The sequence below is a fragment of the Podarcis erhardii genome, assembly GCF_964252035.2.
Source record: "Podarcis erhardii genome assembly, chromosome: 8".
NCBI lineage: Eukaryota > Metazoa > Chordata > Lepidosauria > Squamata > Lacertidae > Podarcis > Podarcis erhardii.
In genome coordinates, this window is record NC_138499.1 from 49,699,593 (window position 1) to 49,726,967 (window position 27,375).

A 27,375-nucleotide genomic window follows, 5' to 3' on the forward strand; every position below is an offset into this window, starting at 1 on the left:
GACCTAAAGTTGATTCTATCTTTGGAAGATTACTGGTGCTCAAGTAAAGGCCACATTGTAAGCAAAAAAAATCAAACCCACTTTGTAATCTGAGGAAAAAATTATACAACTGTGCTAATTGTCTCTGTGTGCACCTCAACACTGTTTTAGAAGCTTCAGAAGAGATTATTATTATAAGTGTAGAAATTCTATTTATGGTTCAGACCTTCAGGTATCACCTCACAATCATTGTAAAACAAAGTGAATCTGAGTTTTCTTCAAGAAATAAAATAAAATATATGTATACTGTGGGCTGTTTAACTATGAATGCCACTCATTAAGACAAGATTCCAAAAACTGGTTTTTGAACAAACAGTGGTTCATCCATCATTCACAGAACTAGAACAGACAGTTTTTCTCCATTTGATTCTCACCACTGTCATGCTCTGTGAACTAACTTTTGCTGCAAGAAAACTGCTTTTCTGAATGCACCCTACATTTTTGCTAGTTCCATGTTAGCTATGATGTCTGTGTGGCAGCCAAAAGCATTCTAGCATAAGTTTCTTGGCTGTCTGTTTTCCTTCCTGCCTAATGATTGGGAACTATTCTATGCAAATGGTAATCTAGTGCAACAAATTCCAGTGCACAGCCAGTTTCCATGGGCTTATGAAAGCTGGTTGTGTTCCTTTGCTTTGAGACACAGGAAATGCATTTTTATGACTATTCATTCAAGTATTTCCAGCTCAAAACTGATTTCAAATTACATATGAAAATCTGATCAAACCATTTTGGTATAATTGCCCATAAGATGTATGCTTTTAAAAAGTTGAACTATTTTAATTCAGGAAAGTAATTCAGAAAAAGCTTAAGCCAATGAATATTTAGAGCACACTTCATTAGATGCATGAAATGCTGTCCTGAGTTACTAGTTTTAATATGCACACATACAAACACAAACATCCCAGTGTGGGAGGGAGGATTATAATCAGTAGAACTAAAAGGCCATGACATTTCTGTGCAAAGTTAAAATGTATACAAGATAAGAACAGTGAGCATTCACAGCAACCATAATTAGTGATAATACAATCATCCTAGCTTTTTATGCTAATTTAACACCTGTAGTGGGGACATGAAAAAACCTTGGTTCCAATTAAGTTTTAAATAAATACAATTACACATAGCTAAACTCTAGTTTGGCACTTTGATGCTGGAATTTCTCTCCTCATTTGAAATTCTTTGGCTGAAGAATGATGACACTTTGGTCAGCAGCAGTATGTCATAAGAGACTGAAATGTTCTCCCTTTAGTTTCTGAATGTCCAGTTATTCCATTCTGTAGAGAGTAGAGACTGACATTGTCTGTTCTATGTAGACAGAAGCTAGACATAGTTGGCAGGTAATGGCATATATCATGTCAGAGGAGCCTATTGTGTCATATAATATCATTGTCTGAGTAGATATGGGAAAAGAGTTAGGGTCTGGATTTGTAGCATTACTTTGTTCCACCTCAGACAATGATTCAAAATTGAAATAAAACTGTGCCACAAATGCCATTTTAGCTCATTATTATGGATAAGTTTTTTAAAAGTTAATTGAGGAAATGTGAGTTTCCATGGGCACAGCAGTGCAGTTTCTATCAAATTTGAAAAGTTTGTGCCATCTGTGTGGTATAGGCTGGCACTCAGTCTCATTTTAAAAATGTCAGCTTCATTAGCAATTGCAAACACAAGAATAAAAATATGAGCTAATGTCTCAAAAAATGCATGGCCTGAAATTAATTTTAGAAACAAATGATATATCTGATACTAATTTCAAAAGCCAATGGTATTTAAGTTACTAAAATAAAATGAGAAAAATATGTTTTTATATATAGAAAATAAAACCATTACTTTACATCTCTCCCTTCATAGAGAACATATACATATAAACAAGACATGAAACAAAATTTGAATTTCTGGTCTTTGTGGTGCTGGACAAGGAGGTTGTCAAGTCAAAATTTCAAAATGCTTAGGTAGATATAAATGAGAGGTCTTATTGTACTCTGTGGAGCAAGACTGTTTTGAAATGGAGGAATGCAATGAGGGTTTGTCTGTCCTTTTAAACAAGAGAGATACAGCTTTAACAACAACAGATGCATAGCCCTTTAATAACAGAGGGTATTGCCTTCTACAGTAACTTGACAACTGATGTGTGTTAAGCAATGTGTGTGTGCAACATACACAATTTAAAGCTGGACTGAAAAAGCTATACTTTTTCTGTGAATGTGTATTACTGTTGTCTTGTATTGCCAAGACAAAATGCATCCGGAGAGAGGTGTGGCTCCTCCTTTTCATTTTCCCCATACTACTTTGCTACTAAAGGATGTGAAACTTGACCCACTGCCTCCTCGGTTAGGGCCGGTACCCTCAGCTAGGCATCAGTGTCCTGGGCCTAATGGAGACAGCTTGGCAGCACTGATAAGAGAGGGAGGAGAAATGGGACAAAAATGCAGAATTGGATCCTAAGGAGGGGTCCAGTTCTTTGGGAAGCACTGATTAGATGCTGGGGAGGAGCCACGTGGGTTGTCAGAGGAGGAGCATTGACATTGGATACCCCAGCCGCCACAATAGAACCACCTGACTTGCCTAAGGTGCCGCCTCCGGTCAATGAAGTGAGGCTAGAACAGACAGTGAGCTGGCCATGTCAACTCTGCCTCCATTGCCAAGGACATGGCACCAACTATGCCGGCACGAGCAGACTCGTCCTACTCGTAGGAGTGCCTTCTGGCTTGTTCAGTCCTCAGGATCAGGAAAACAACAGTGCAAATTACTATTCCTACCCTGCTCTTCAGAAGAAGAGCCTGGGGGCATGTCAGGTGTTGGGACAAGGCCTTAACTTATGCCTAGCCATGTAGAGCTCTGCTGTGACTTCTCAACCACGTAGACTGTAACTTGATCTGTGTTTGGGTGCTGTAGTGAATTTTGGAATAAAGCCTTCAATAATAATAACTGAGTTGAGAGTCCAAGTACTGAGTTCATGAGTCAAGTCAGGGTCAGGACAGCAGAGGATTTTCAAGGGGCTTTTTTATACTCCTTGAAAATCCATTGACAGCAAAAATCAGACCTCGTGAACATTTGATGCAGCACTATTGACTTGATGTTGGCCTTGGCCTGATTCATATCTTTTCCAAGTATACTGTCCTGCCTTTTGACTCATCTGAGCCCTCTGCTCAGACTTCATTACTTTGTTTCCAACTTCATCTAATCCCAGCCACCCTCTCCTAGGAATGCCCTTTGACAGCAATATTTTTCTGGTGACTGACAGGCCTTTGGCCTTTGCCACAAGATCCTGGCTGTATCCAGCATTGGGGGGGGGGGGGGAGAATCAAGAAAGACATTCTAAAACAAAGCTTCAACCTATCTTTAGTAACCCATGCCTCTCTGGGATAAACTGGAATTCTTTCTGAACTTACTGCTTGGGGGAAGGCGGTGGGGTGCATAGCAACCCAGCATTAGAACAGAGACACACAGAAAAGCATTAACTAAGACGCACCAACAGTATTTTTCAAAGAAAACTGCAGCAAACATGGGGCATTATTATTTTGCTCGGGAAACAGATTCTTAAGAGACATTTCCTGTTCTTTTTAAATGATTTTTTTTAATTTTCCAAATAAAAGTTATACAAAATTCTGCAAAATGCAGAATCTGATGACAGTATACATAGTTCATAGACAATTATAGATTGGTTTTATTATATGCCTGTTTTGGTTTCACAACAAACACTTTGACATTTTCAGCAATAGGGTGAATTTTTACATTCTTTTTAAATATTTAGCAGAAGTCACTATAATGTAATAGGGTATTGGTCTTGGATTGAAAAGACCCAGTTTCAAATTGCTGTTCACCCCTGAAACTCACTGAGTGACTTTGGGTCAGTTATTCAGCCCTCATACATCTATCTTGCTATGATAAAAAAAATAGAAGAGGAAGACTGTGTGTGATTAGTGTGTCAGCTCAGAATCAAAAGGTAGCAGCTCATCATATTTCTAACTCTGGTCTTATTTCATACATTAAAAAAAGATAATCTGAGTTTGTAAATAATTTTGAAGATTACTTTGTTAATGCCAGTGCACATAGTCCATTATTATTATTATTATCCAATATTCCAGACTGACTGAGTGTGGGTTAGACCAGCCCTGCAAAGCAGCACAGTGTTGCTATACCCATTTTGTTGAAGGGAGGGAGAAGGGAATGAATGACAACCTTGCAATGTAGTCCAGCATTTGGACTTGGGAAATACAGTGGGGAGGGAATGCAGTGATGTTGGTTGTAGCTGCAGTACACTTAGGTGCTGGAGAAGGTGAGGAGAGCCAGGGAAAGAGCAGCTCCCTCCCTGGCTTCTGGAACACTGTAATGTCATATTCCCACAAGGCACAAAGGAACTTGACGAAGTAATTTTCCCAGGGCACCTGAATCCTTAGTGTGGACATGAGGTGTCCTGGAAACAGCATGTCCCAAAGCTCCTTCTGTTCAAAATGTGGAAAACAAGCTGAGGATTCAGTCTGAAAGCCAGTTTGGCATAGAGGTTCCAGGATCAGGCTTAGGACCAGGGAGAATAGAGTTGAAATCCCAATTCAGCCAACTCACTGGGTTGCTTGCTCTCAGTCTAATCCACCTCACAGATTGATGTGAGGATAAAATGGGAGGAAAGTACACAACTCTGAACTCCTTGGAGAAAGGGTGGGATAAAAATACAACAAAGACATAAATAAAATAAGTATCCAGGGATCTTGGGAAAACTACATTTTCTAGAGGTATACTTCTTCATATTTCAATATGAACAAGAGAAGAACACTCAGGAGACATGTTATTGTTTGATAATGTGATTATGACCTAGCCAAGTTCATACTCTGAACCAACTAGATTTGGTGGCATCACTAATCGTAATTGTGACCACATAGGTGGAAAGCCAAAACACTTTTAAAGCAACAATGACTGAAATCCAAGCCATATCCATTTTTTTTAAAAAAGGAATAATAAAACCAGCACAAAACATTATGTTAAGCAGATCAAGAATGAATGGTAGTTACTTTTTGGTGGATATGCAGATGTGCTATTTCATCATCTTTATGCTTCTGTAAATTGTTTATTTTGTTGGCATCCAGATCAACCAAACTAAAAAATCAGAGCTGTCAGAATCCTTAATCTGATTTACAGTTTGCAGCAGCTTCCATAATACTACGCTGCTTTTGCCAGGGGTGTTTTCTCTCCAAGATTTTAGGGTGGTGTTGGCATAGGGCTCATTCTGGCTACTGCTCTCCTGGGCCATCTGGCTGTGAGTAATGCGTGCTGATCCAGTTCAGTGGGTGCTCTTGCATCTTGCCCTTTCAAGGGCTTGAGGTGAACTCAGATGCATTTGGCTCTCACAATCTCTACAGCAGGTTTAGAAACTAGATGTACCAGTGAATGGGTGGTGTGTGCATGCTGATGGGGCGGGGTGGGGATAGAATACTCCCCCCTCACACAATCACACATCCTTTCTCTCACACCCACAGATGTACACCCACTCATAGGTATGTGCATAGACACACAGTCTTCCAGTTTCTTTCTTTCATTCTCAAACGCAGACACAAACTTCTCCCTCTCTCTACCCCAGACACATACTATGACCTATCCCCGCTTCCCAGCTGCATGAGGATAAATTTGCTGCATGCTTTCCTGCACTTCTAATTAGGGACGTGAAAAGTATTTGCTTTCCATTCTGCCCTATGTTTGTTGTATGCATCGCTATTTCTGTTCCACTATAGTTTGTCTTCCACCAAAAATGTTATTCATCTCATTGTGCACAATGGCAAAATTACATAACTTACGTGATTACTTAGGTAATTTATGTAATTAATTACACTGTTTTTACATTATCCCACTTCATTTCAGTGCAAAGGAAACTCAACACAAATGGGGGAAGAAGTATTGACTAATGTATCTTTGCGAACTGAAAGGAACAACAGCAAATACTGGTTGTCTTTGCTGGGTTGATTTTCATTCCAGACATGGGATGAAGAAGTGGACACTGACATTTTCTGTTTCCATTGCCACTTTTTTTCTTTTTCCTTTTCTTTTACAATTCTCTAACATTCTTACTCCTGAAAGCTAAAATTGTTATTCCTGCACTGCTGTTAGCACAGAGATTGCAATATTTGTTATATCAGGTGCGTAGGAGGGCAGGTTAAACCTGCACTTATCAGAAATCCTGAAGCAGCTAAGCTTGCTGGTCACACGCTGATTAGCAGTGCAGGAAAAGCTTGTACAGTGGTGCCTCGCAAGACGAAAAGAATCCGTTCCGCGAGTCTCTTCGTCTAGCAGTTTTTTCGTCTTGCGAAGCAAGCCCATTGACGGCTTAGCGGATTAGCGCTATTAGCGGTTTAGCGGCTTAGCGGATAAGCGGCTTAAAAAAAGGGGGGAAGGGGAAAAAAACCCGCAGGAACTCGCAAGACATTTTCATCTTGCGAAGCAAGCCCATAGGAAATTCGTTTTGCGAAGCACCTCTAAAACAGAAAACTCTTTCGTCTAGCGAGTTTTCCGTCTTGCGAGGCATTCGTCTTGCAGGGCACCACTGTATTTTCCCCAGTGCCCATCTGATGGCTGATTAGCTGGACAGTGGGGGAAAGTGGACACGGTTTTGTTGGCCACACTGAGAGCAGCTGCTCATGTGGCCCACAAGCCTTGAGTTGCCAACATGTCCTCTGTAGGGTCCATTCTGTTCTCTCTGCTGAGTAACCTTGAAAGCTCCCACTCTTTCCTTGTGTTCAAAGTTGTGAAATACTCCCCTGCCTGTTGCCATTAATGAATGCAACCTCTTTAGGATTTAGGACCTCTCAGCACCCGCTGACTGTGAATACAGATTAGCCCCTTGAACTGATGCCTTGATTGAACTCTTCAGCATTTGACCCAGTTTCTGCATCAAACACACCTCAGCTGCAAGGGCAGAGGATCATACTCCGCTGAGAAATGGAATCATGCCAAGTCTTTAAGGCAGAACTGAATGTCTTCCCTGTCTCTTTTCCCATCCTCTTTCATTGTGGCAAATTCCTTGAATTAGATAATCAAAGGCAGAAGCGCACCACTATTTGACAATTTTAGTCCTGTCCTATTTTGCATGATTCCATGTTCCTAATCACAATGCAGCTGTCAAATACAGGGTATAACATTTCATTTCCCTGACCTTATCTGCAATATGAGTTAAGGGTGAGTGCTGAAAAGTGATATTACTTGGATCCTGCTGCCTGCATAATAATTTGATTGCCGGCCTCTTAAAAGTATGAGTTTTTTGAGCCTGTGATCATTTACTTTGCTCTCAGGAGGAACAGATGGATATTTACCAGTTTCTATATTACAAAGGTCAAGAGTTAGCGCTAAAAAAAGAAATGGAGAAAATAAAAACCATAATGGGCTAGTTCGTAACAGGAAAAGTAGATTCCATTGGTAACTCAGTTTTGCTATGACTTTTTTCTTGGGTGTTTTAAAACTTTGCCATTATATTATTTGATCAGAAGAACATCTGTTTAAAAAGCATCCAAATGACGCATTGAGCAAATGCATATAAAGCCAACAACAGTGAAGAAATTGCCCCAGCTTCTGGTCAGACTTAAACGAGAAATTGAAGTGAAACCAGCATGTTCTGATAAAGGAAAGGATTATTGAACTAAGTGGCACCATGGAGGCGGGGGGAATTAGCAGCTTTTATGTCTCTACACAACAGACCTGATTTTACTTTTATACATGTTTTTTCACACTTATGTGAAGGTTACAATGAAAAATGTATAATTAAATCTAATGAACTAAACTGCAATCCCCTTAAATTTAATGTAGCTTATTCCCAGATAAGTGGGGTTAGGATTGGAGCCTTAGTTATTTACTTTCAAAAGAAGTAATATGAAGTAATTTTTCCTAGCTCATACAAGTTATCATTTGCGCTACAATTCAGCCCATAGCTATATACACTGAAGTTGTATTTGTTTCAGTGGGTTTACTGATTACTAGATTGTAAACAAAACTGCATGATCCTATGAACTGCTTTGTAGGTACAGCTGATTATATTGTAGGTGCAGCAGCTCATGAGATCAGGTAGGCTTGAAGCCACAGTTGATTGCTAATTATTTTACCAGGATTAGCTTCATTGGTGGCACTTAAATTGTAGATGCTTGCCGACCTGTCCTTGCAGAGGCATAAATATAAAGGAACATGGGGGATGTGCAAATCCCCACAATGCTGATGGCCTTCTGAATTCAACTTTGTCATTGGAGGCCTAGATGGCCTGATAGAAGGAGTGCCTTCTGTCAGCTTTGGCTGGTATTAAAGCTGCCAGTGTTCCTGGACAGGGATAGCTTGGCCACAGTAGTCTAGGTACTGGCAACTTCAATACTATTATTGCTCCCTAGTTAGGGATTCTCTTGTACTTGGTCTGGAAACTGCAGCTAGTGCAGAATGATGCAGCATGATCGCTGACGGGAGTGAAACCTTGTCAGTGTATTATACACTTCCAAAAGATCAACAATGGCTGCCAATTTGTCACCAGCCCACATTCTATTCAATATGTTGCTATTATCCACTTAGGGCCACTGTTTTGAAGGATCACCTTACCCTATACGGACACCCCCTCTATGCTCACTCAATTACTTCAGTCTGTAGAAAAGGCCGTTTTATAAGTGCCATATGCTGTTCATTCTGTACTTGGGAGGAATCGATATTTTAGTATGGCATTGCCTGTGCTTTGGAGCTGCCTGTCTATCAGTATCAAAAAGGTCTCTTTGTTTTACTGTTTTTGATGCCTGCAAAAACCAGAATTGGCACTCATTGCTCTGTTCAGTTTTATATCTTGCTCTGCCTGCCGCTGGCTTGTGGTGGCCCCTGGAAAGTTGTACAGAATTGAATGTGGCCTTCGGGTTGAAAAAGATCCCTCACTCCTGCTCTTGAGGAACTGTACCAAAACTGGCATCAAGGTCAGGGTGAATAGAAGTGACTTTATTCTAAAATGCCTGGCAAATTAGTCCCAGCAGAGTCCCCGTGTAGGATGTTGTTTTAACATCCACTGAAGACATTTTTAGTTTAAACAGGCATTCCCTCAAGTGTGATCCAGCCATTGTATGGAATATTAATTGTACATCTGTAGAAATAGTGAGTTGTGGGGTTTTTTAAGAGTTTGCATTTAAAAAAATAAATCTCATTTTATCTTTTTGTGCATCACTTTGATGGCCTCAGCCTGTAAATTAGTTTATAAATGTGTAAAACAAATAAATAAAGTAATAAACATGTAGAAAAGGACTGTTGAGAGTAATTTGATGTAGTGATGCTGGAGGAGTAAACATGTGCTACTGCCTTCAGTGTGGTATTAATGTGCTTTTGCTTGGGTTCAGAGGTATCCACTTCAACACTTGCACTATCTATGTTTTAGTTGTCTCTTTGCTTGTTTCATGGCCCCTAACTCCCTGGTAATCCAGAAAGCCAGCCAAACTCTACAATGTGGGAGATGATGCTTGTGAGTGATAGGCTTGTACCAGCCCACCAGTGCAAGGATTTCTGATTGCATAACTAGACTTCCCCTGCTCTCCTTTCTCACACCTGCCCCCTAAATCTGTCCTGGGAGTTCTCCAGTTCTCCAGAGCAGATTTTGGGAGGGCGTGGGAGTTGGATACAATCCATTGTGGATACTTCCTCACCAGATGTTAGATGGAATAAAATTAATATGAAGGAAGATAGAAGGATGCAGCTGCCAAAAAATGGAAAGTTATGTAGGTTGCTGTGGGAAAACAATTGCAGGTGGGCAAAGTTGGGCTAGATCAACTCCTCCCAGTTCACCCTCCCAGGTTTTAGTTATACATGCCAGGTTGACCCCTTCCTCCACCTTTAAATGGTTTGTGACATAGATGTTATTATAAGGGGAAGAACCACCCCACTTGCCCTGTCTTGCTGATTTTGGCCTCACATTCCCTCTGTTTTCTGTTGGGCCACAGCAAAGTCCCAAAGTATGGCTACAGCTAAAAGGGGAAAGTACATTATTAAGTTGGCTTTTGTGATATAAAATAGGAGGGATGTGTCCCTTCCACAGTAATTTTAAACATGAAGGCAAAAAGTGCTTCTATGTGTTGAAAGTAGCAATTTGAAAACATTTTGTGTATGTGAATCACAAAGTTAAGTCACTTGGGTCCAGTAATAAAATCTAACCTGCAGATCATCACTTCTTCATGCTCAACATATATTTAAAAAAAACCTTGCTATATCAGCACCTTCCTTGCACTTCTCAAGCATTGACATGGCAAGCAAGGTTAGGAAGAATTGTGAGGTGTGTCATATCAGGCAAAGCATAAATGGTATGACAAATGTCACCCATTAGTGACACTTACTCCTAATTAGTGCTAGTGAGAGACCAAAGAAGTGCTTTCTCCAGTTTGGATATTATGGGTCATCTTTGGGGATGATATATAATGCAGGGATTTGCACCAATGTAGAGAGATCATATATACTGTGTCTAGAGGGATGATCAAGTAGTGACCGGCTCGTTAATAGCCACCAAAATAGATATAGAAAGTTTTGTTTGTGGCAACCACTTCGTAAAAATTCAGCTATAAACTTTGACAGTAGGGGTTTTGGAAATCTGACCCTTGTTTGTCTGAGTGAGAATTTGAGTACCCTTGAAAAATTGGCATCATTTGATACTGAGCCATGAAAAACCCTCCCTGAGTTGATTATTCATTACCATGGTTTCTAGGCAAATAAAAAAAAAAGTTAGAACTTAATCAGAGCTTTCAAAGACCTTGATGAAAACAGGAGTGTGCTGGTCCCCAAACGTTAAAAGTTTAATTACATTTCACTTGTTCCCCGCCCATACCCATGTCAATCCAAAGGAACTTTAATGAGGGAGATTATAAATCAGACTTGTTTCCAGGATTGTCTGTCTACCTTGTGAAGGTGACATGGTGCTTCAAATGATGAATACTGTCATATTTTGATTAAAAAGTCAGAAGTCCTTTAAGGGGGTCAGCATGGTGAATTGAATAATGCATCCTTAACAGTTTTCATGCTAAAATTATTTACCGTAGAAAATGGATGTTTCATGAGACATGGATTCTGATGTTCCGTCACATTATACAGTAAACAGAACAAACATTACTCTTTTTTTTGTAAAGAAGCGGCTATAAAAGCTGAAGACCATGGCTGCTGTAAGGCACTGGTTATCTCATTTAAACAGATATTAAATGTGGGTGCCAGTGGTGTGATCATCAGCTGCTTCCATTTTGTGAATAAATTGCTTAGAAGGAGTCTTTTGCCTACCAGATGTGACCTAGATTTAGATTTCCAAAGGCAAAAAAAAGTCTATTGTGTAAAAACAAAACAGTTGCTGGTAAAATGCATGGTAAATGAGCTTATCTCACATTTCCAGGTGTTTAAGCTAATATGTTAAAGAATTACTGCTTCATTTATGAAAAATAATTGCAGAAAATGTTTCAGCAAATCAAATTTGGATAGGGGATTAGGATTGTTATTGTGTTTGTTAGCAAGTTTTTAAATAGCAAGGCCAACAGGGAGGGTAACACAGATAATAAAAATATAGAAAATTCGTATGTGAGAACAGGGTACAGTGTGGGTATAGCATCAGAATTTGGTTTAGGGTTATGAACAATTGGATTTGTCTCAGCGCATATGAATATATTATAAGAAATCAATGATTTGGTGTCTGCCAGCTTTGATGATGATTATGATGATGTCAGATATTAGAAAAAACCATGCAATGGCTTAATTATTTTCTCCTCTCTTTTACAAATGTGTTTTTGTAGGTGCAGCAACTAGGAAACCAGACCCTGAACCAGAGAATCAAACAGACCACACCGTTAAAATTGCTGGAGTAATTGCAGGAATCTTGCTGTTCGTTATTATATTTCTTGGGGTTGTGTTGGTTATGAAGAAAAGGTGAGTAGTTAATAAATCTCTCTGTGTCTGCATATTTGTGTTGAAGCATCTCCTGCAGCAGTTCTCAGTAAAACAGATGCAAAGTTTCTGGCTACTTTTATGGACAGTTTGAAAAGATATGCTGCTTATTCTCCCTAAAGCCTTGCTAGTGTTGAATGAATTGTGATATCTGACTCTTTCCTCCTGCAGCAGCATTCTTAGTAAATTAATGTTAGTGCCTTTTTATTAAAACACCCTGCAGTTGGGGATTCTTGCACTGTATACTGTACAATCAGCCCAAATGGCATAAGGATAATGTTTATGTGTAGCCCCACTCAATCTAAGAGCTAAGGCAAAAATTAGAGATGACTGAGTCATTGTAGAACTCAGAAATGCCACACACATATATACATATGTCTAACAAACACTGTTTGGAACCAATATATAGCATTGTATCCAAAGAACTGTGAAAAGAAGGTAAATTGGAAAAGTGCGGAAGGGTTTGTGCCAGACCATAATAGTAGTTGTCATGCTTCTGCTTTTGCAAGGTGCTGTGTAAACAGTTACACAAGCCGAAGAATATTTTTGGAGTTAGTTTGGCTTTTCTCACACAGTGTTTTAGTGAAAAAATAGCCCTGCACCAAAAGACAGCTCCGTCCATGATCAAAATGACACTTCTGGATCCAAGCTGGACAGAAGTGTAAGAGTGGAATTTTGAAGAGTGCTGTTTGAAGTATTTGCTGTGTATATTTTCCTCAGTGAAAACAAGTGAAATGATTACAGTGGTACCTCGGGTTAAGTACTTAATTCGTTCCGGAGGTCCATTCTTAACCTGAAACTGTTCTTAACCTGAAGCACCACTTTAGCTAATGGGGCCTCCTGCTGCTGCTGCACCGCCGGAGCACAATTTCTGTTCTCATCCTGAAGCAAAGTTCTTAACCCGAGGTACTATTTCTGGGTTAGCAGAGTCTGCAACCAAAAGCATATGTAACCTGAAGCGTATGTAACCCGAGGTACCACTGTATATTGTTATAATACTGAAGTTAACCTAGGGCAGGTTCAGCCGCTGCATTTAAGTGAGTGAAAGGCAGATGGCCCTGTTCTGAGCAAACATTACAAGCTTGTGGAAGTTTTGATTGTACTCAAAAATTATAATGTCCTGGAAAATCTACCTGACATCAAGGTAATACATTTGGGAGTGGAAGCGAGGGAATGGTTTTCGCCATGGGACTAGTAAGGGCATATTGCAAACTTCAGTAGAAGATTGGGCCAATATTATTCATGCTTTACTTCGAATATGCTTAGGTTCATTTGTCAATGAAGCTCTGAGTTGATAGAATATGATTGGTATGGAAAATATCTGAATGTTTATACTTAGAATACTTGATCCTTTGCAGTTGTAGGCTTCTTGTGTGCAGTGCACACCACTGCAATTTCTCCAGGCCTCAAGTTCCTTAAATGAACTCAGATATACTTGCAAAAGACCTTACAGAGCTAGGTTTGAAAAACACAAGTACATTTAAGTCACCTGCATATTAAAATGGTTCCGATGGCATGACTGTGAACCAGATGGAATTCAGTGTCATAAGGTAACAGGAAACTTGTGAAGAAAGCAGCTAGAAGAGCAAAAGAACCTCTGTGAAAAGCAGAGCCAAAATCTGAGTTTGTTTGTTGTTTATTATTATTATTGTTGTTGTTGTTGTTGTTGTTGTTATCATCTGTCTGAAGATTACGGGGTGGTTCACAAGATAAAAATACAAAATGAGAACACAAAATACATAATAAAACAAAAACAAATCAATAATCTCCCTCCCACAAACACATTTAAGAGGCCATAGAATGTTAATCAACCAAAGGTCTGGTGATAGACAACATTTCCACCCAGCACCTAAAGATATGTAATGAAGGCACCAGGCAACCCTCCCTCGTTTAGTGTCGGAAAGAAATATACAGTACTGCATTCATAAAAATATGTAGAAATTATTTTTGGCATGTTGTAGCCTTAAAATCTATATAAAGAAATAAATGTATCAACGATGAACTAGCATTATGGATTGAACTGGGCCAAATTTTATTATTCTAAAGAAAAGTTGTGGTTAAGATTCTTCATTTTCCACAGGCAGCACATGGGGTATTTTTATGCACTATTAACTGTCACTGACTGACTGGACACCAATGAATGGTGAGAGGTACCAGCTGGGGATCCCCCAGGGGATGAAGACTCAGAGCTCAGGGATTGCTGGTGGGATGATAATAAGTGGTAAGAGGGAGAAGAAGGTGTTGGAAGCTGAAGAGGTAACAGTGTTTAGTGAGCAGGGAGAGTCTGTAGCAGAGAGAAGTCCAGAAACAGAAGCAAGAGAGGAAGGGAGGTCAAGAGGCAGAGATGAGTCAGGCTGTTGAAGAAGCTAGGGGGTTTCCCCCTCCTGCTGTGTCAAGCTCCCCTCCCCCCTGGTCTCCCAGGACCTGAGGAGGTTTGAACAGGGAGGAGCAGAGGGTATAGTGATGTAGTCTCAGATTGCTTAGGAAGGAACCAGAGGAGGAATAGATTTAGGCACTGTGGGAAGGTGGGGACCTCAAACCTCCATAATTGCCTCATAGGGGCAAGGCCTACCATGAAGAGCTGCTGTGCTCATTAGGCTGGTGCTTTTGAATATGAAGCTTAAAACAAGATATAATTTTCTTTCAAATTTGAAGCACTGAAATAACATCTTTTGTATAATTAATAATGTACAGTGGTACCTCTGGTTATGAACTTAATTTGTTCCAGAGGTCCATTCTTAACCTGAGGTACCACTTTAGCTAATGGGGCCTCCCGCTGCCACCGTGCCACCGCTGAGCGATTTCTGTTCTTAACCCGAGGTACTACTTTCGGGTTAGTGGAGTCTGTAACCCAAAGTGTTCGTAACCCAAGGTGTTTGTAACCCGAGGTACCACTGTATACTTCTTATTAGAACAACAGGGGCAGGCCACCATAAACTGCTTTGTTTTTATTAGGACTTGTGTAGAAGTTCTTCTGTAATGAAGCCATGCTTAGCAGATCATTTACAACATTGAAAATTTTTTAAAATTATTTTATTTTTTTCAAAATTTCAAATGAGAACCACAAAAGTACAACACTTTCCTTGCCATTTTGCTTTCTGGAGCATGGGCTTAAAATAGTTAAGCAGTGTAACTGAGCGTGCCAAGTAGAGATTTCGGCTCATTTATTTCTTTAAAAAAAAAAAAAAAAATCTCATGCTGCAACGCAGTAAGGTTTTGAAAGTTGGACGTTTCAAAACCAGTATGTGATAGTTCAGAATTCCTCTTGGGAGTACAGAATATCCCAGGCACCAAAAGAGCAATGTGAATTGTGACCTAAATATGACTAGATTAAATACAAATAAAGGTCAACACCCATATGATACCAGCATCTTTGCTAAGTACAGTGCTACTTCGGGTTATGTATCACTCTGGATATGTAATCTTCAGGTTGTGAATACGGCAAACCCAGAAGTGTATACTTCCAGGTTTCGCCATGCGCATGTGCAGAAGCAATCTGTGTGCAGTGCGCATGCACAGAAGGGCGCCTCCGGTTATGGACTTTTCAGGATATGGCCTGGCCTCCAGAACGGATCTTGTCTGTAACCAGAGGTACCACTGTAATTTGATTTTTGCTGTTGTGATTCTTTCATTAACCACATGCAAAACAGTATTTTTCAGTCTGTTATACTCTTGAATTGTTCAGCAGTAATTGTAAAGGATTATCAGATATAAAACAGACATAAAACCTCATGATTTTATTATAAAGATTCAGTACAGTAGACCCACAACTTATGCACATTTAACTTGTGCGCATTTAGCTTTACGTGCTGGACAAAATAATAATAAATAAGTAAAAGGAGGCAGAGAGGGGCCGCGGGTGGCGCTGTGGGTTAAACCACAGTGCCTAGGACTTGCTGATCGAAAGGTCGGCAGTTCGAATCCTGGCGTGACAGGGTGTCGTTCAGTCCCAGCTCCTGCCTACCTAGCAGTTCGAAAGCACCCCAAAGTGCAAGTGGGACCGCTCTCTAGCGGGAAGGTAAACAGCATTTCCGTGTGCTGCACTGGTGCTGGCTCACCAGCTGCGGCTTAGTCACGCTGGCCACATGACCCGGAAGCTGTCTTCAGACAAGCGCCAGCTCCTGGCCTCTTGAGCGAGATGAGCGTGCAACCCCAGAGTCGGTCACGACTGGACCTGTTGGTCAGGGGGTACCTAAAAGGAGGCAGAAAAGAGACAAGTGTGCAGGGAAAAAGATTTCGGCAGTCTCACCCACTGGCAGAGCATAAGCTAATGGCAACTGGGACACACCCCTGAGGGGGGCAAGGCCTGTCGCGATTGAGTGCCTCAGGTGCCTCAGGTGGCTGGTGGCATCCTGCCATGTTGTCTCTGACTCAGGAGTCAGTCTCCAGTGAGAGATCCTGTTGTAAGGGTGCCTGGTTGTACCCCCTCAAAACAAAAACACCCAGGGTCACGGTCTCCCAGCCCCGCTCCCCAAGCTATGCCATCTTCCATTGCACCCAGTGTGTTTTGTCTATATGTAATTTTGGCTTTATGCCCTATCCCTGGAATGTAACCCCAGCATAACTACTGTATATAAATATCTGGAGCCGTTTCCTCTTCATTTTTCTTCCATTACATCAAAGAGTGATGGGATTCATTTTTTGAAATTAAAGCACCTGACTCTTCAACTATATATTTTTTAATATGGAATCATTTATCTCAATAAATTCTTAGCAGAATTTTGCATCCAGACAATATTGCACTGATTAATTATATTTATTGTTGTTTCTGAAATAGCTGTACAAAATTTAGAAGCACGGTTGCATTTATACCAATTATGTTATAATGCTGTCATTATGTTAAAAAATAGGGATTGTTTTGTCATGGGACTCAAAATGAGGAAATGTTACAATATTTATTCACCAGAACAACCATACCCTCTTGTTCTATCCTTGTAAGTAGGCAGAAGTATTTCCATAGGACTTACTCCTTGTTCAAGTTTTGCTGGGTTTTCCTGCAAGAGCACCTATAACAGCAGCTTTCCTACCAAAGCAGCACATTGCATTCTCCTTTTAAACAGAATTAGAACAGGTGTACATTTAGCAAATATACCACATGTGATTAAATATTAAGCACTTCACTTCTTTAAACAATACGGTTAGCATCAGAAAAATAAGAATAGAAAACTAGCAAACATTTCTACAGGCAAAGAAGATGAGAGAGAAAACTTGATGAAAGCCTCATTTTCAAAGGGATGCCTGCAGCATGTAGCTAGAGGCAAGTTAACATTAGCTGTAGTCCTTTGTAAGACCTATTTATGGAAAGGGATGTAGGGCTCTTTTGTTTTTGTTTTTAGCATAACAAGCAAGCAAACAAAAACTATGCTGCAGAAATTACCATACTTACAGTACTTATTTGTATTTTTGTACCTTGCCGCTATTTGACCCCTAATTTAGCAAGTTTACCTAATTATTTTGCTGCTTTCTAAAATGCTGTTTCTCTCTTTTTTGCACTACTGTATAAAAGAAGTCATCAGTAGAGCAGAAATACAGAGACTGTTGTACTGCTTTATAGCATATGACTATGTTTTCTTGGCTCAGAATATAGACATTAGTTGGATAGACTGTTTGGTCCATAATGTAAAGAATCTCTTCACTTTCTTTGGCGGGTGGGGAGGACAGAACTGTGGCAAATTAACGGGTGCAGAAGCACCAATTTGTATATATATGTACTTTGCTTCCCCTTTACTCTCATAGTCAGTGGTCAGGGGGATGGGAGTTGTAGTCTCTAACAACATCTAGGAACGCAAGGTTGAGAAAGGCTGCTCTAGACCAAGGATAGCCAACCCAGTGCCCTCCAGATATTATTGGACTTCAGCTCCCATCAGCCTCAGCCAACACAGCCAATAATAATATATGATGGTAGGTATAATCCAACACCACCTGGAGGCTACCATGTAGGCTACCCCTACTTCAGACAGAGCTGCACTGGGTTTTTAGCAGGCCCAACATCCTTGGAAAACTCCAGGGCTCCGTGAATGCTCTTAGGCCTTGGCCTGCTCACCTCTCAGCCTTGCCTAGAGCAGTAGTGGAGGGTTGCAAGCCTTTTGTCAGTATTTTTTCCCACAGTGCCTTGGAGCCAACCTTTGTCATAGCACTCTAAGCAACTAAAATGATGGGCAGCTTGTTGGTATTTCCAGAGGCCACTGAGCTGTTGTCACCACCATTAGTAACCCTACCAATAAGGGCAACAATGTCAGAGAGGTCGCACCCATGGACACTTGGCCAGGCAGCCAAGCTCTGTTTTTTAGTCATTGTATGGGACTAATTTGATTTTCCTAAAGCAAGAATAAACCTGCAATTGTAAAGTAAGCATATTCATATAAGGAAAGAATGTTATTTTTGCTTGGGGGGGGGAGTTGAAAGAGTTTGTTTTTCATTAAACATACATTTGTATGCAAAGCTTATATTTTTATGTTGCATTCCCAACTAGATTGTGGGGGTAAACAGCCAGCCCACGGTGCCATGCTCCTAAGGTTTATTGGCATATCTGAGCAAGTGGAGCTGTGCATAGTGTTGCAGCATAGTTGACTTACAAAGAAAGGAAATTTAAGAAGGGTACTCAGTATCAAATAACCCACAGTACGCTGGCAAAACCAAAAACTTTTGAAATTATACTGTTTCTAATTTCCTTAGTGATGTTTTAGAGGTGGCATGCTGCCCTTCCTAAAGGAAGTATTAGGATGTGAAACGAAAGCATGGTTAAGGAATTAACATGTGTGTGTCTGTGTTATGTATTATATGTGTGTAGGAGACATTTCCTTGTTAGTCATGGCTATTAGATGTGTGGTAAATTGTGTTTAAAAAAAATATCAGTGAGGAATTGCTGAAGCTTTTGTAAAGATTGGATATGTCACCTGTCTGTTCCAAATGTGCTGCATGATATTTCTGAGATGCATTCTTGCTACCTTTTCATTTGTTTCTCCAGTTCTAGTCTCATCTTGATTTTTTCATACATTAATATTTGGCTTTTCTTTCCTTCCATTTCATCTTTTCCTCCACTGCCTAAATCCTTCCACCATCATGGCAGAAGAAGCTATCACTCCTACACTTATTACCTGTAAGTAACTTACTTGTGCATCATCAGAGACATGCTTTCTGCCATGTTGTTCCTCTGTGCATGAATAGTGAATACTAATGATTCAAACTTCCTTTGTGAAACCTGAAACACTTTTCTGCCTCGCTTGAAACCAAACATCTTCATGTCATTGTATTCAAATCCACGTTTCCTTTAGGTTTCCTTTGCCACGTACTGTGTGTTAAAAGTGTTGTAATTTTTTTTCCTCATCAAAAATATTAGGAAAATACAAGCACCATTATTAGGATTTCAAAAAACAAAACCAAGTTTAGGGTACCTTTAAATAAAATACTTGGATCCAGATCTTATGCGTGTTTACTTAGAAATAAGCCCAACTGAGTTCAAAGGGCTTATTCCCAAGTAAGTGGGCATAGAGTTGTTGTTTTTGATTTTTTGTCCTTGTTGAAAATCTAGTGATGTATGTACATGTGCAGCCATTTACCATACATCCATTGCTGTATACATTTTAATCCCATTCATAAATAAAATGCTGCTTAAATGTTGCATATTCTGTAACACATAGTTGTGCTGTGTTGATCCCAGAGAATGAGACGTACATAGTAGGTAAGAGGGTATTTTCTATTTGAAATCAAAAGGGCATGTTCACAAGGTTATGTTTACTCGTTCGCTGTTATTTTTAAAGAGGACCAAATTTTAAATAGAGCAGGAGTGTTTGTACGGCGTTGTCTGTCGGGATGACCTGCCTGTTCATTACTTTCTTTCTGAAGAAAATCTATAGGCGAATACACAGTGCATGAGCCATAACTGTATAGTAAGCATTTATGGTAGTTAATTTGTAGATAATCTTGGAAGGAGGGTTGTTGCCTTTATGGAGCACATAGAAGAATACCAGTGTAATCTGACAAACCACTTTTGGAAATGGAGTGCTGATCTCGATGGACCTTTAGCAGAACTCTCCTGACATTCTCACAATGGCATAACCCTGCACAAGGTTTCCTACTTCTGCTCCTGTACAGCAAGAGTGAAATGTATGAATCAAGCATGGAGGGGTGAGAGGAGGCATGAGATATTAATAAATAACTGCAACAATTTACCTTAAAATACACAACTTCCTTTTAAAACATTTTTAAAATCTTGAATTTATCAAGGGTGAACATCTGTGTGGTTGTACACCTTTTGACCCCCATCTTATCTGAAATACCATGCCTGGATGAAGCATTCCCACCCTGATGAAAGACCTATAGTAATAACCAGTGTTATTTTTCTAGAAAATGAGGTGCCAGAACTCACCATGAACACCTCCTTTGTTAGAACGGCAATGGCGCCCACTTGAGAGGTGCCGGAACAGGGAGTACCAGGTGAAAAAAAAAGCCCTGGTAATAACTGGTTTATAACTAATGACATTTGAGTTCTGTTCATGGTTTAGTGTGGGCATTGGGGAGAACTGGGATCTTAAGTCTTTAACAGCTGTCTAGCAAGCAGAAATTAAACAGGTTGAACCTTTTCAAGTATGAAAATACAAATAGTGTGTGCAGATTTTATGCCAATTTGAGTCTTCTTTTGTGAACGCAACAGAGGGCCCAGTCCACTGAAAATGCTGTTGGCACCCCTGGGGACAATTCCAGTATGTGAAATAAATGACCCAGAAAGTTGATTTCTGGAATGTAGGGGGTTGGACTAGATGACCCTTGGGATCCCTTCCAACTCTACGATTCTATTAAATGAAAATCAGCCTCAGTTGCAGGCTTTTACGCTCTTGGCCCAAATCTCTTTGAATAATAGAACAAAGATAGTTGCACTCCTGTGGCGCAGAAACAGTTGGGATGTTAAGAAATTATTTGTATATAGCACATTCCCAGAGAAAAATAAAGGGTGCAGTAGAAAAGCTTGTGGGGAAGGATTTTATATTCTGCTAAGCTTTTAAATGGCTATAAAAAAGAGCTAGCAGACTGCTCCTTGAATGCGGCGCATGAAAGGAAGTATTGGATTACCTTGGGCACTGACAGCATGTGGGGAAAGACAGAAAACGTCTTGTGGAGGCTTCGATGGCGGGTGTCATTCTATTTTATTCCATGATTCCTGAACATCTGAAGTATCATTGTGACTGTGCCCACCTCATTACTGTTTGCACACTCTTCGTGTACAGAAATGTTGCTTAAGGCTAAGTTACACTGCATGGCGAAGCCACAACTTGGTAGATAATTTATGTTGCTTAGGGACTGTAGTTTCATAACAAATTAAGCTGTTAGTTTTCAGGGTGATTTAATGAAATATTGAACCAAGTGCCAAGGGCAGAACCATGAGGAATGAGGTGAACGTACACAAATCAGTGCACAGTTTTGTTTTGTTTTAAAAAGGCGAAAGGTGGAGAAAAGTAACTCAAATGTCTTTTTATTCCTGTGTTTTAGTTCTTGCTAGCTCAGAAAAGTTAAAACAAAATGCTTCTGTCTCTGGAGTGAAATGTGTTCATTTAGCCTGCTAGCATTAGTATTCCTGTGTAATTATATTTTTATTTGAACTCTGAAACTCTTATCCTTTGAATACCTTTTAAACCCTACAGAATATGCTCTGGCTGAAATGCCTTCATTGACCCTATTGGTGGGTGTTATGACTAGATTAATGATAATCTGCCCCAAGGTACCATCTGTCAGCCCTCTTTTGTATTTCCACTAGGTAAATTGTCTCAGCCTGCCCATTCTTTCCCCCTCTCCAAATCTTCAAAGAATTTCTTTCCTGCCATAATGCCACAGGAGAGAAGACAGCCCTATCTCATGATTAAGCAACATCTGGTTGGGGTAGCTTGTGTACAAAAGATACCAAACTTTCCTTGGGTGATTGCCACTGAGTAGTGAGGGGAAATGTAGGTTAAGGAGTAGACATGGCCATTTCTTCACTTTGGTTTATTGTTTTGTTTCTCAACATCATGATTGCAATAATATATTGTCAAGGTGGGATGAACAACTGTTAGCTATTAAGGAGTCAGAGAGACATGGAGTGGGGGAATGAAATCTCAACTACTTTATTATTTTAAAATTCACTAACACATACATACATACATATTCCTGGGTTTGAAGGTAACAGCCTTGACCCATTTAAAAACAAACAAACCAGTAGCTGGACCAGATCTGTGTTATATAGAGGGTGTCCCAAATTGTTCCACGGGTAATAGTGCTGAACTATACAGTGTGGAGCTGCTGTTTCATTATTTGGAGGAACATTTCGTCTCTGAAAAAATGTGCATCGTATCTATGGCATGACAACACTTAAGAAGGAGATGAAAAGGGAGGGCAGGGCATGATTTTTAATGATAGGGCTGACTCCAACTAAGTCGTTCTGTGTGGCCTCCACCCACTAAATATGCTCTGGAATGTTGAGGGGACACCCAGTACAAGTTTAGGGGGTACATGAGAAGGGGGATAACTCCCCTTGTGTGAGCAGAACTCCCCAAGCACATATCCCACTTAGCACTACGTTGAATTCCACACATTATATCATTACTAGGCAGTGATTAACATTGCATAATGAAATAGTGAGGATTGTCAGTCTATTGAAATTAAAATTTGCTGCCCAAAATCAGGCAACATTGCAAACATGTTTTATCCTATGAGTCTCTTCCCTTGGCTTATGAGTCTAACCCAGGAAGTCCAGAAGCTTGGGATGTAAGTGGACAGGCTAAGCAGACAAGACTAGATAGGACTTAGGGAACATGTGGCTGCTGACAAGTGCCCACAACTTATATTAGTTAATTAGGTTGTGCCAGGATTTTGGGGGTTAGGGGAATGTTTCATTTACCTTTTTTGCTGCTGTATGTCCTGATTACCTCAAAATTGGGGGGGGGGGCGATATTCCTCCCCTTCACCTCTGCTCGGTGGGCAAACACTTTTGCCTATGTTTGCATCTGCTTCTGAAATTGCTTTTGCAGGGGTTTAAAGAACCACCGTGCTCTCCCCTCCCTTTTGAGTCCTGTATTTCGTAGGCATTTATACAGCTTGTGTTTGGCAATTGATGTTACACCTTAACAGTCTACTGAAATAATGTTTTCACAGTGTTTGAATTTAGGTGTATATGGAAGACTGGTAATGTGCCTATGGATTTCTTTTTTATTTTATTATTGCATGTTAACTTGGAGCTTTGCCTTCTCTGTTTCTCTCTTTCACTAGAAGCCATTAAACACAGATACTTGCTGAATGTGCCTACTGCATGAAAGCTTTAATTAAATCTACAAGCTGAGCCTTAAAAAGAACAAGAATCAAATTAATTGTAACCAGGGCTGTGCATTTGTTTCAGTGACAGGCCTTTGCGCTTTGGAGAAAGTGCAATCTGTGTACCCTTATCTGAATTAGTAATTTCAATATCACTTTTCATTAGCATGGTAGGTCATTGCCGTGTGTCTTCTGTCTAACACTGTTTGCCTCACAAATAGAGTCTGTTCCAACCACTTTGCCATAGGATTCCATAGCTGTAAACCCATGAAGTGGAATAAACTCTTTTTCAGCTTTCTGCACCATTGGTTTTTGTGAGTTCTTCTCCAGACTGAGCTTCCTAATTAGGCGACAGCATAATTAAGGCAAATGCAGGATATGCAAATATGGCAACTGGATTTATAGCAGATTAGGGTTATTATGCTGGGCTAGAGATAAATTAATTTATAAGCATCATTATTATTGACTTTTCAATGACCTAAAGGCAAAAGTCTATATAATGTAAGATTAGATTGTGGGCTTAAAAATATAGTCAAAAGAGAGCAAGTATTGAACCAGGCCTGCTTCCACAGGTCTTTTAAAAATGAAAGCACCTGTAGACATTATCATGCAAGTATTCAGCAATTGTTTAAATCAGTGTCAGGTGCTATTTATCTACTGCTTCTCTATCTGTTCCTCTGCGTAACATAAATCAAGATGCACATTTTGAAATCACACTTTCAAGGGAAAGGCCATTTTAAATCTGATAAGGTGCCTAGACTGCAGGGAAACTCATTTATTTAATAACAATGTGCATGTTAAAGTCTGCTCCAAGTTTGGAGGCATGCCCTAAGGATAGGAGGTCCTATCCTGCACAGGTAGATATAAAATTGCTTTCTCTTCTCCCACAAATTGCCACCACAGAGGGTCTGATCAGGCCCCTGGCCTGGAGGATTGAGGACTTTAATGAACGGGACCATTTTCACCATGCAAATTGTAGGCTCTATTTTGATTGCAGTTGTAGCACGGGAGCAATGGGTTTAAAAAAACCTACATCCCATAGTCCCAATCCATATCAAAGGTCAACATAGGCAGGGTTTTGTTTTGTTGAGGGTCGGGAGAGGAAGGGAGTGAGGCCTCCACTCAAGGGCAGAACAATGCAGTTAAGGGCATCTGGTATTTAGTCCTTAGGGTCCCAAATATTTGTATTTTGCTATTTTTCACTGGTTATTTATTGCTTATTTGTTATAAGGTGTCCTTCTGTTTGGATATACTTCATGCCAGGTTGCAATAGATTTTCTTCATCTGAAATATTAAACAAATTCAGTTATGATGAACCATAACTTTGATTTCCTTCAACTGAAGGGGCAGAATTTTCATATTTACCAGAGCTGGTATATCATAGTGGTTAGAGTGTTAGACCAGAACTTGGGACACCAGGGTTCAAACCGCCACTCAATCATTAAACTCTTTTCTAGGCTTTGGGCCAGTCACTATCTCTTAGATTGACCCACCTCACAAAGTGGTTGTGAGGATGAAATAAGGGGGGAGCACGTATACCACCTTGAGCTCCTTGAAAGAACATACATCAAATAAATAAATAAAATACCTGTTTCGCTTATTATCTGCAGCCAATATATTTTAAAGAGTGCGTAGCAAACAACCCAGTAGAAGGGAAATGAAGCTATTAAGTATCCAATTTTGTGGTGGCCACCCTGAAATACTACAGTATGCCTATTTTCTAGGTTTGAATATGTGGGCTGCAGTGATAAATATGCTTACTAGGCAGTAATCCGCCCCCCGCCAGAAGACAGTAAGCCTTGCATATGAATAAACATGAATAGTATCGCACTGTTTGTGACTCATTGAAATACATTTTAGTAATCTGCCATAATAATAACAACTTAGTAGTTGCCTATCCAGCTTTACTGGATATTCATTTTAGTGTGGGATTAATGTAAAATTGGAAATGTCATTTAATGTAATTGGTTACATTAGTGGAAGCATTATTTACGGAAGGTTTTGTTATTGTTAGGGTCATGCCATCAGGCAATCAAGCAAATGAGATCAAACTAGTGAACCTTAGGAAAATAAATTAACCTCAACAATAAATAAAAGGTTAGTATCCACTGCAAGCACTCCCAAACTAGCTAATCTTGATTAATTGTATATTTCACTTTAGGCTATAGATCCTCTTTAAAATGCTATTCAGATTATTAATGCATGATGCCATTATATTAATGTAGACTAAAAGTAATGCTTCTTATTTTTGCTTATTAAAGAAAAGTAGTTATCTAATTGGCTTATCAGCATCAAATTAGCTTGCTATTTATATTTATTTATTCTTACCCTTTCTCCAAGGAGTTCAGGGTTCTATGCACAAAAGTTACCAATTTTATCTTCACAACAGCCTTGGGTGGGCATTTGGCCATAGAACTCCTCAATCCATAGCTTTGTTAAGAGGTTTATATGTTCTTTGGTGTATTTTGTACTTTCTGTGAGTTGCCACATTTCTAGCATACTTGAAGGTTAGAATGTTTTTTCTTATACTATCATTCATTGCAATGTCTGCTTCTACTTTTCCATTTTAAGAGTGCAACTACTGTGACCCCAGAAGCCAGTATCCACTCATTGCAGGTGCTGTGTTTTGTGTTCTAGGGCACAGCATGATATAACTATAAAAGTAAAGCACATTACTTGTCATGGTGGTTGAAATAACATTTTTACAGCATGACGGCCTGACAGCTTCTTGTTGTATCTAATTAACTAGAAATGCCTGTATAATTTTAGCTGTACGGTCTTCTCTCTCTCTCTCTCTCTCTCTCTCTCTCTCCCTCTCTCCCCACCCCTCCACTTTCCATTCTGGGACCACCATGCAGGTGGCAACTGCAAGAATTTTCCATGCTTTATTTCCCTTTGAGTGTTGGGGTTTTTTGTTTTGTTTTTTAAGCTTTTCATCTTGTAAACTAAAAATAAATGATTTGCCAGGATCAGATTGAAATTAAGGGTTGATTCATAAATGTTAAAAAAAAGTAATTATGTACATTTTCATTAATTATTGCATGGGTACTTTTGCATGCAAGAACAAACTGCTGAGTACTTCAGTTTTTTATGCATATATGAAGGCATCTGATTGAACAAAGCTGAGATATTTTCTTACTAGATGATAGACACAGGATGTAACTAACATTTTGATTAACTTGGTGGGGGAGGAAGAGAGAGAGAGAATGAACACCGTTAAAGCTAAAGTATTTACAAAACTTCATTGTAGCAGCCATGTTCCTGTGAAACCGAACTGGTTTATACAGTCTGTTCATCATTTGATGCCTGAAATATAATGTGAATATATGCATGTGGGAATGGACCATTACAGAATTTCGTATTACTCTTCAGTTTAGACATTCAGCCGCCAATCATCATTAGGTTCACTGAATTAAATCTAGAGTTATGCTTCCATGTGAGTAAAGACTCCTTCCATTTACGGAAGAGACTGAGATATAGTGATATTAAACTCCTGTTTGTCAGGGGAATAAGAAACTGTCAACAGGAAAGCAAGAAAAACAAACAAAATGGAATAAATTAGATGCCATTTTCACACCCCAGTGTAACGCCTCACTTAGCACTCTGTCTATTAAATAAGAGGCACAGCACGGACTAGGATGCTTTCAATCTGTTGAGTAATAACTGATCATGGCAAAAACTGCTGGACAAAAGCCTAGAAATAAACTAACTACTTTATGAATAGGAAATTCTTGGCTTGTCTGTGGTAGCAATTATTTATTTGTTGTGATTGTAGCAAGACAATGATTTATAGCCTACTCACGCTGTAAATATCACACACAGGAAGAAACATAACTACTGGCTAAAAGGTCCAACACATTCTGTCCACTTAGTTAAAATGCAGCACTGTTTGGATGACATTTTTGTGATAATGTGAAGGGGGAAATCTGTTTAGAATAAGCACAGTTATGTTCTGCTGATTGTTGTTGTTTTAAATGGTATCAGGCTGGCTTGAATTGTTCTTTACTCAGTAGCAACATTTTGAGCAATCAGAATATCCCTTTAACTTTTAAGAATTTGTTTAAAATACTGATTTATATGGGGGAGGGAAAATCATCTCCATCCAGATTTTCAACCAGATCCATGCACTGTTAATTTCACTAATGCTGAACCCCACTG

At 39.7% G+C, this 27,375-nt stretch overlaps 1 protein-coding gene and 1 long non-coding RNA gene across 14 annotated transcripts in view; one reads left to right on the forward strand and one right to left on the reverse strand.

Annotated features, from left to right (window-relative positions):
• LOC309348554 overlaps positions 1 to 27,375 on the reverse strand; it is a 507,755-nt gene that overhangs the window by 298,595 nt on the left and 181,785 nt on the right. The window lies entirely within an intron of this gene.
• PTPRM (protein tyrosine phosphatase receptor type M) overlaps positions 1 to 27,375 on the forward strand; it is a 413,445-nt gene that overhangs the window by 277,566 nt on the left and 108,504 nt on the right. For 8 of the 12 annotated variants that reach the window (XM_081873808.1, XM_081873803.1, XM_081873799.1 and 5 more), the window contains 2 exons: positions 11,787 to 11,919; positions 19,007 to 19,036. In XM_081873808.1, the coding sequence (XP_081729934.1) occupies positions 11,787 to 11,919; positions 19,007 to 19,036 (163 nt within the window). The remainder of the gene's footprint in view (positions 1 to 11,786; positions 11,920 to 19,006; positions 19,037 to 27,375) is intronic. The other 4 variants (XM_081873804.1, XM_081873809.1, XM_081873805.1 and 1 more) reach the window with 1 other exon arrangement.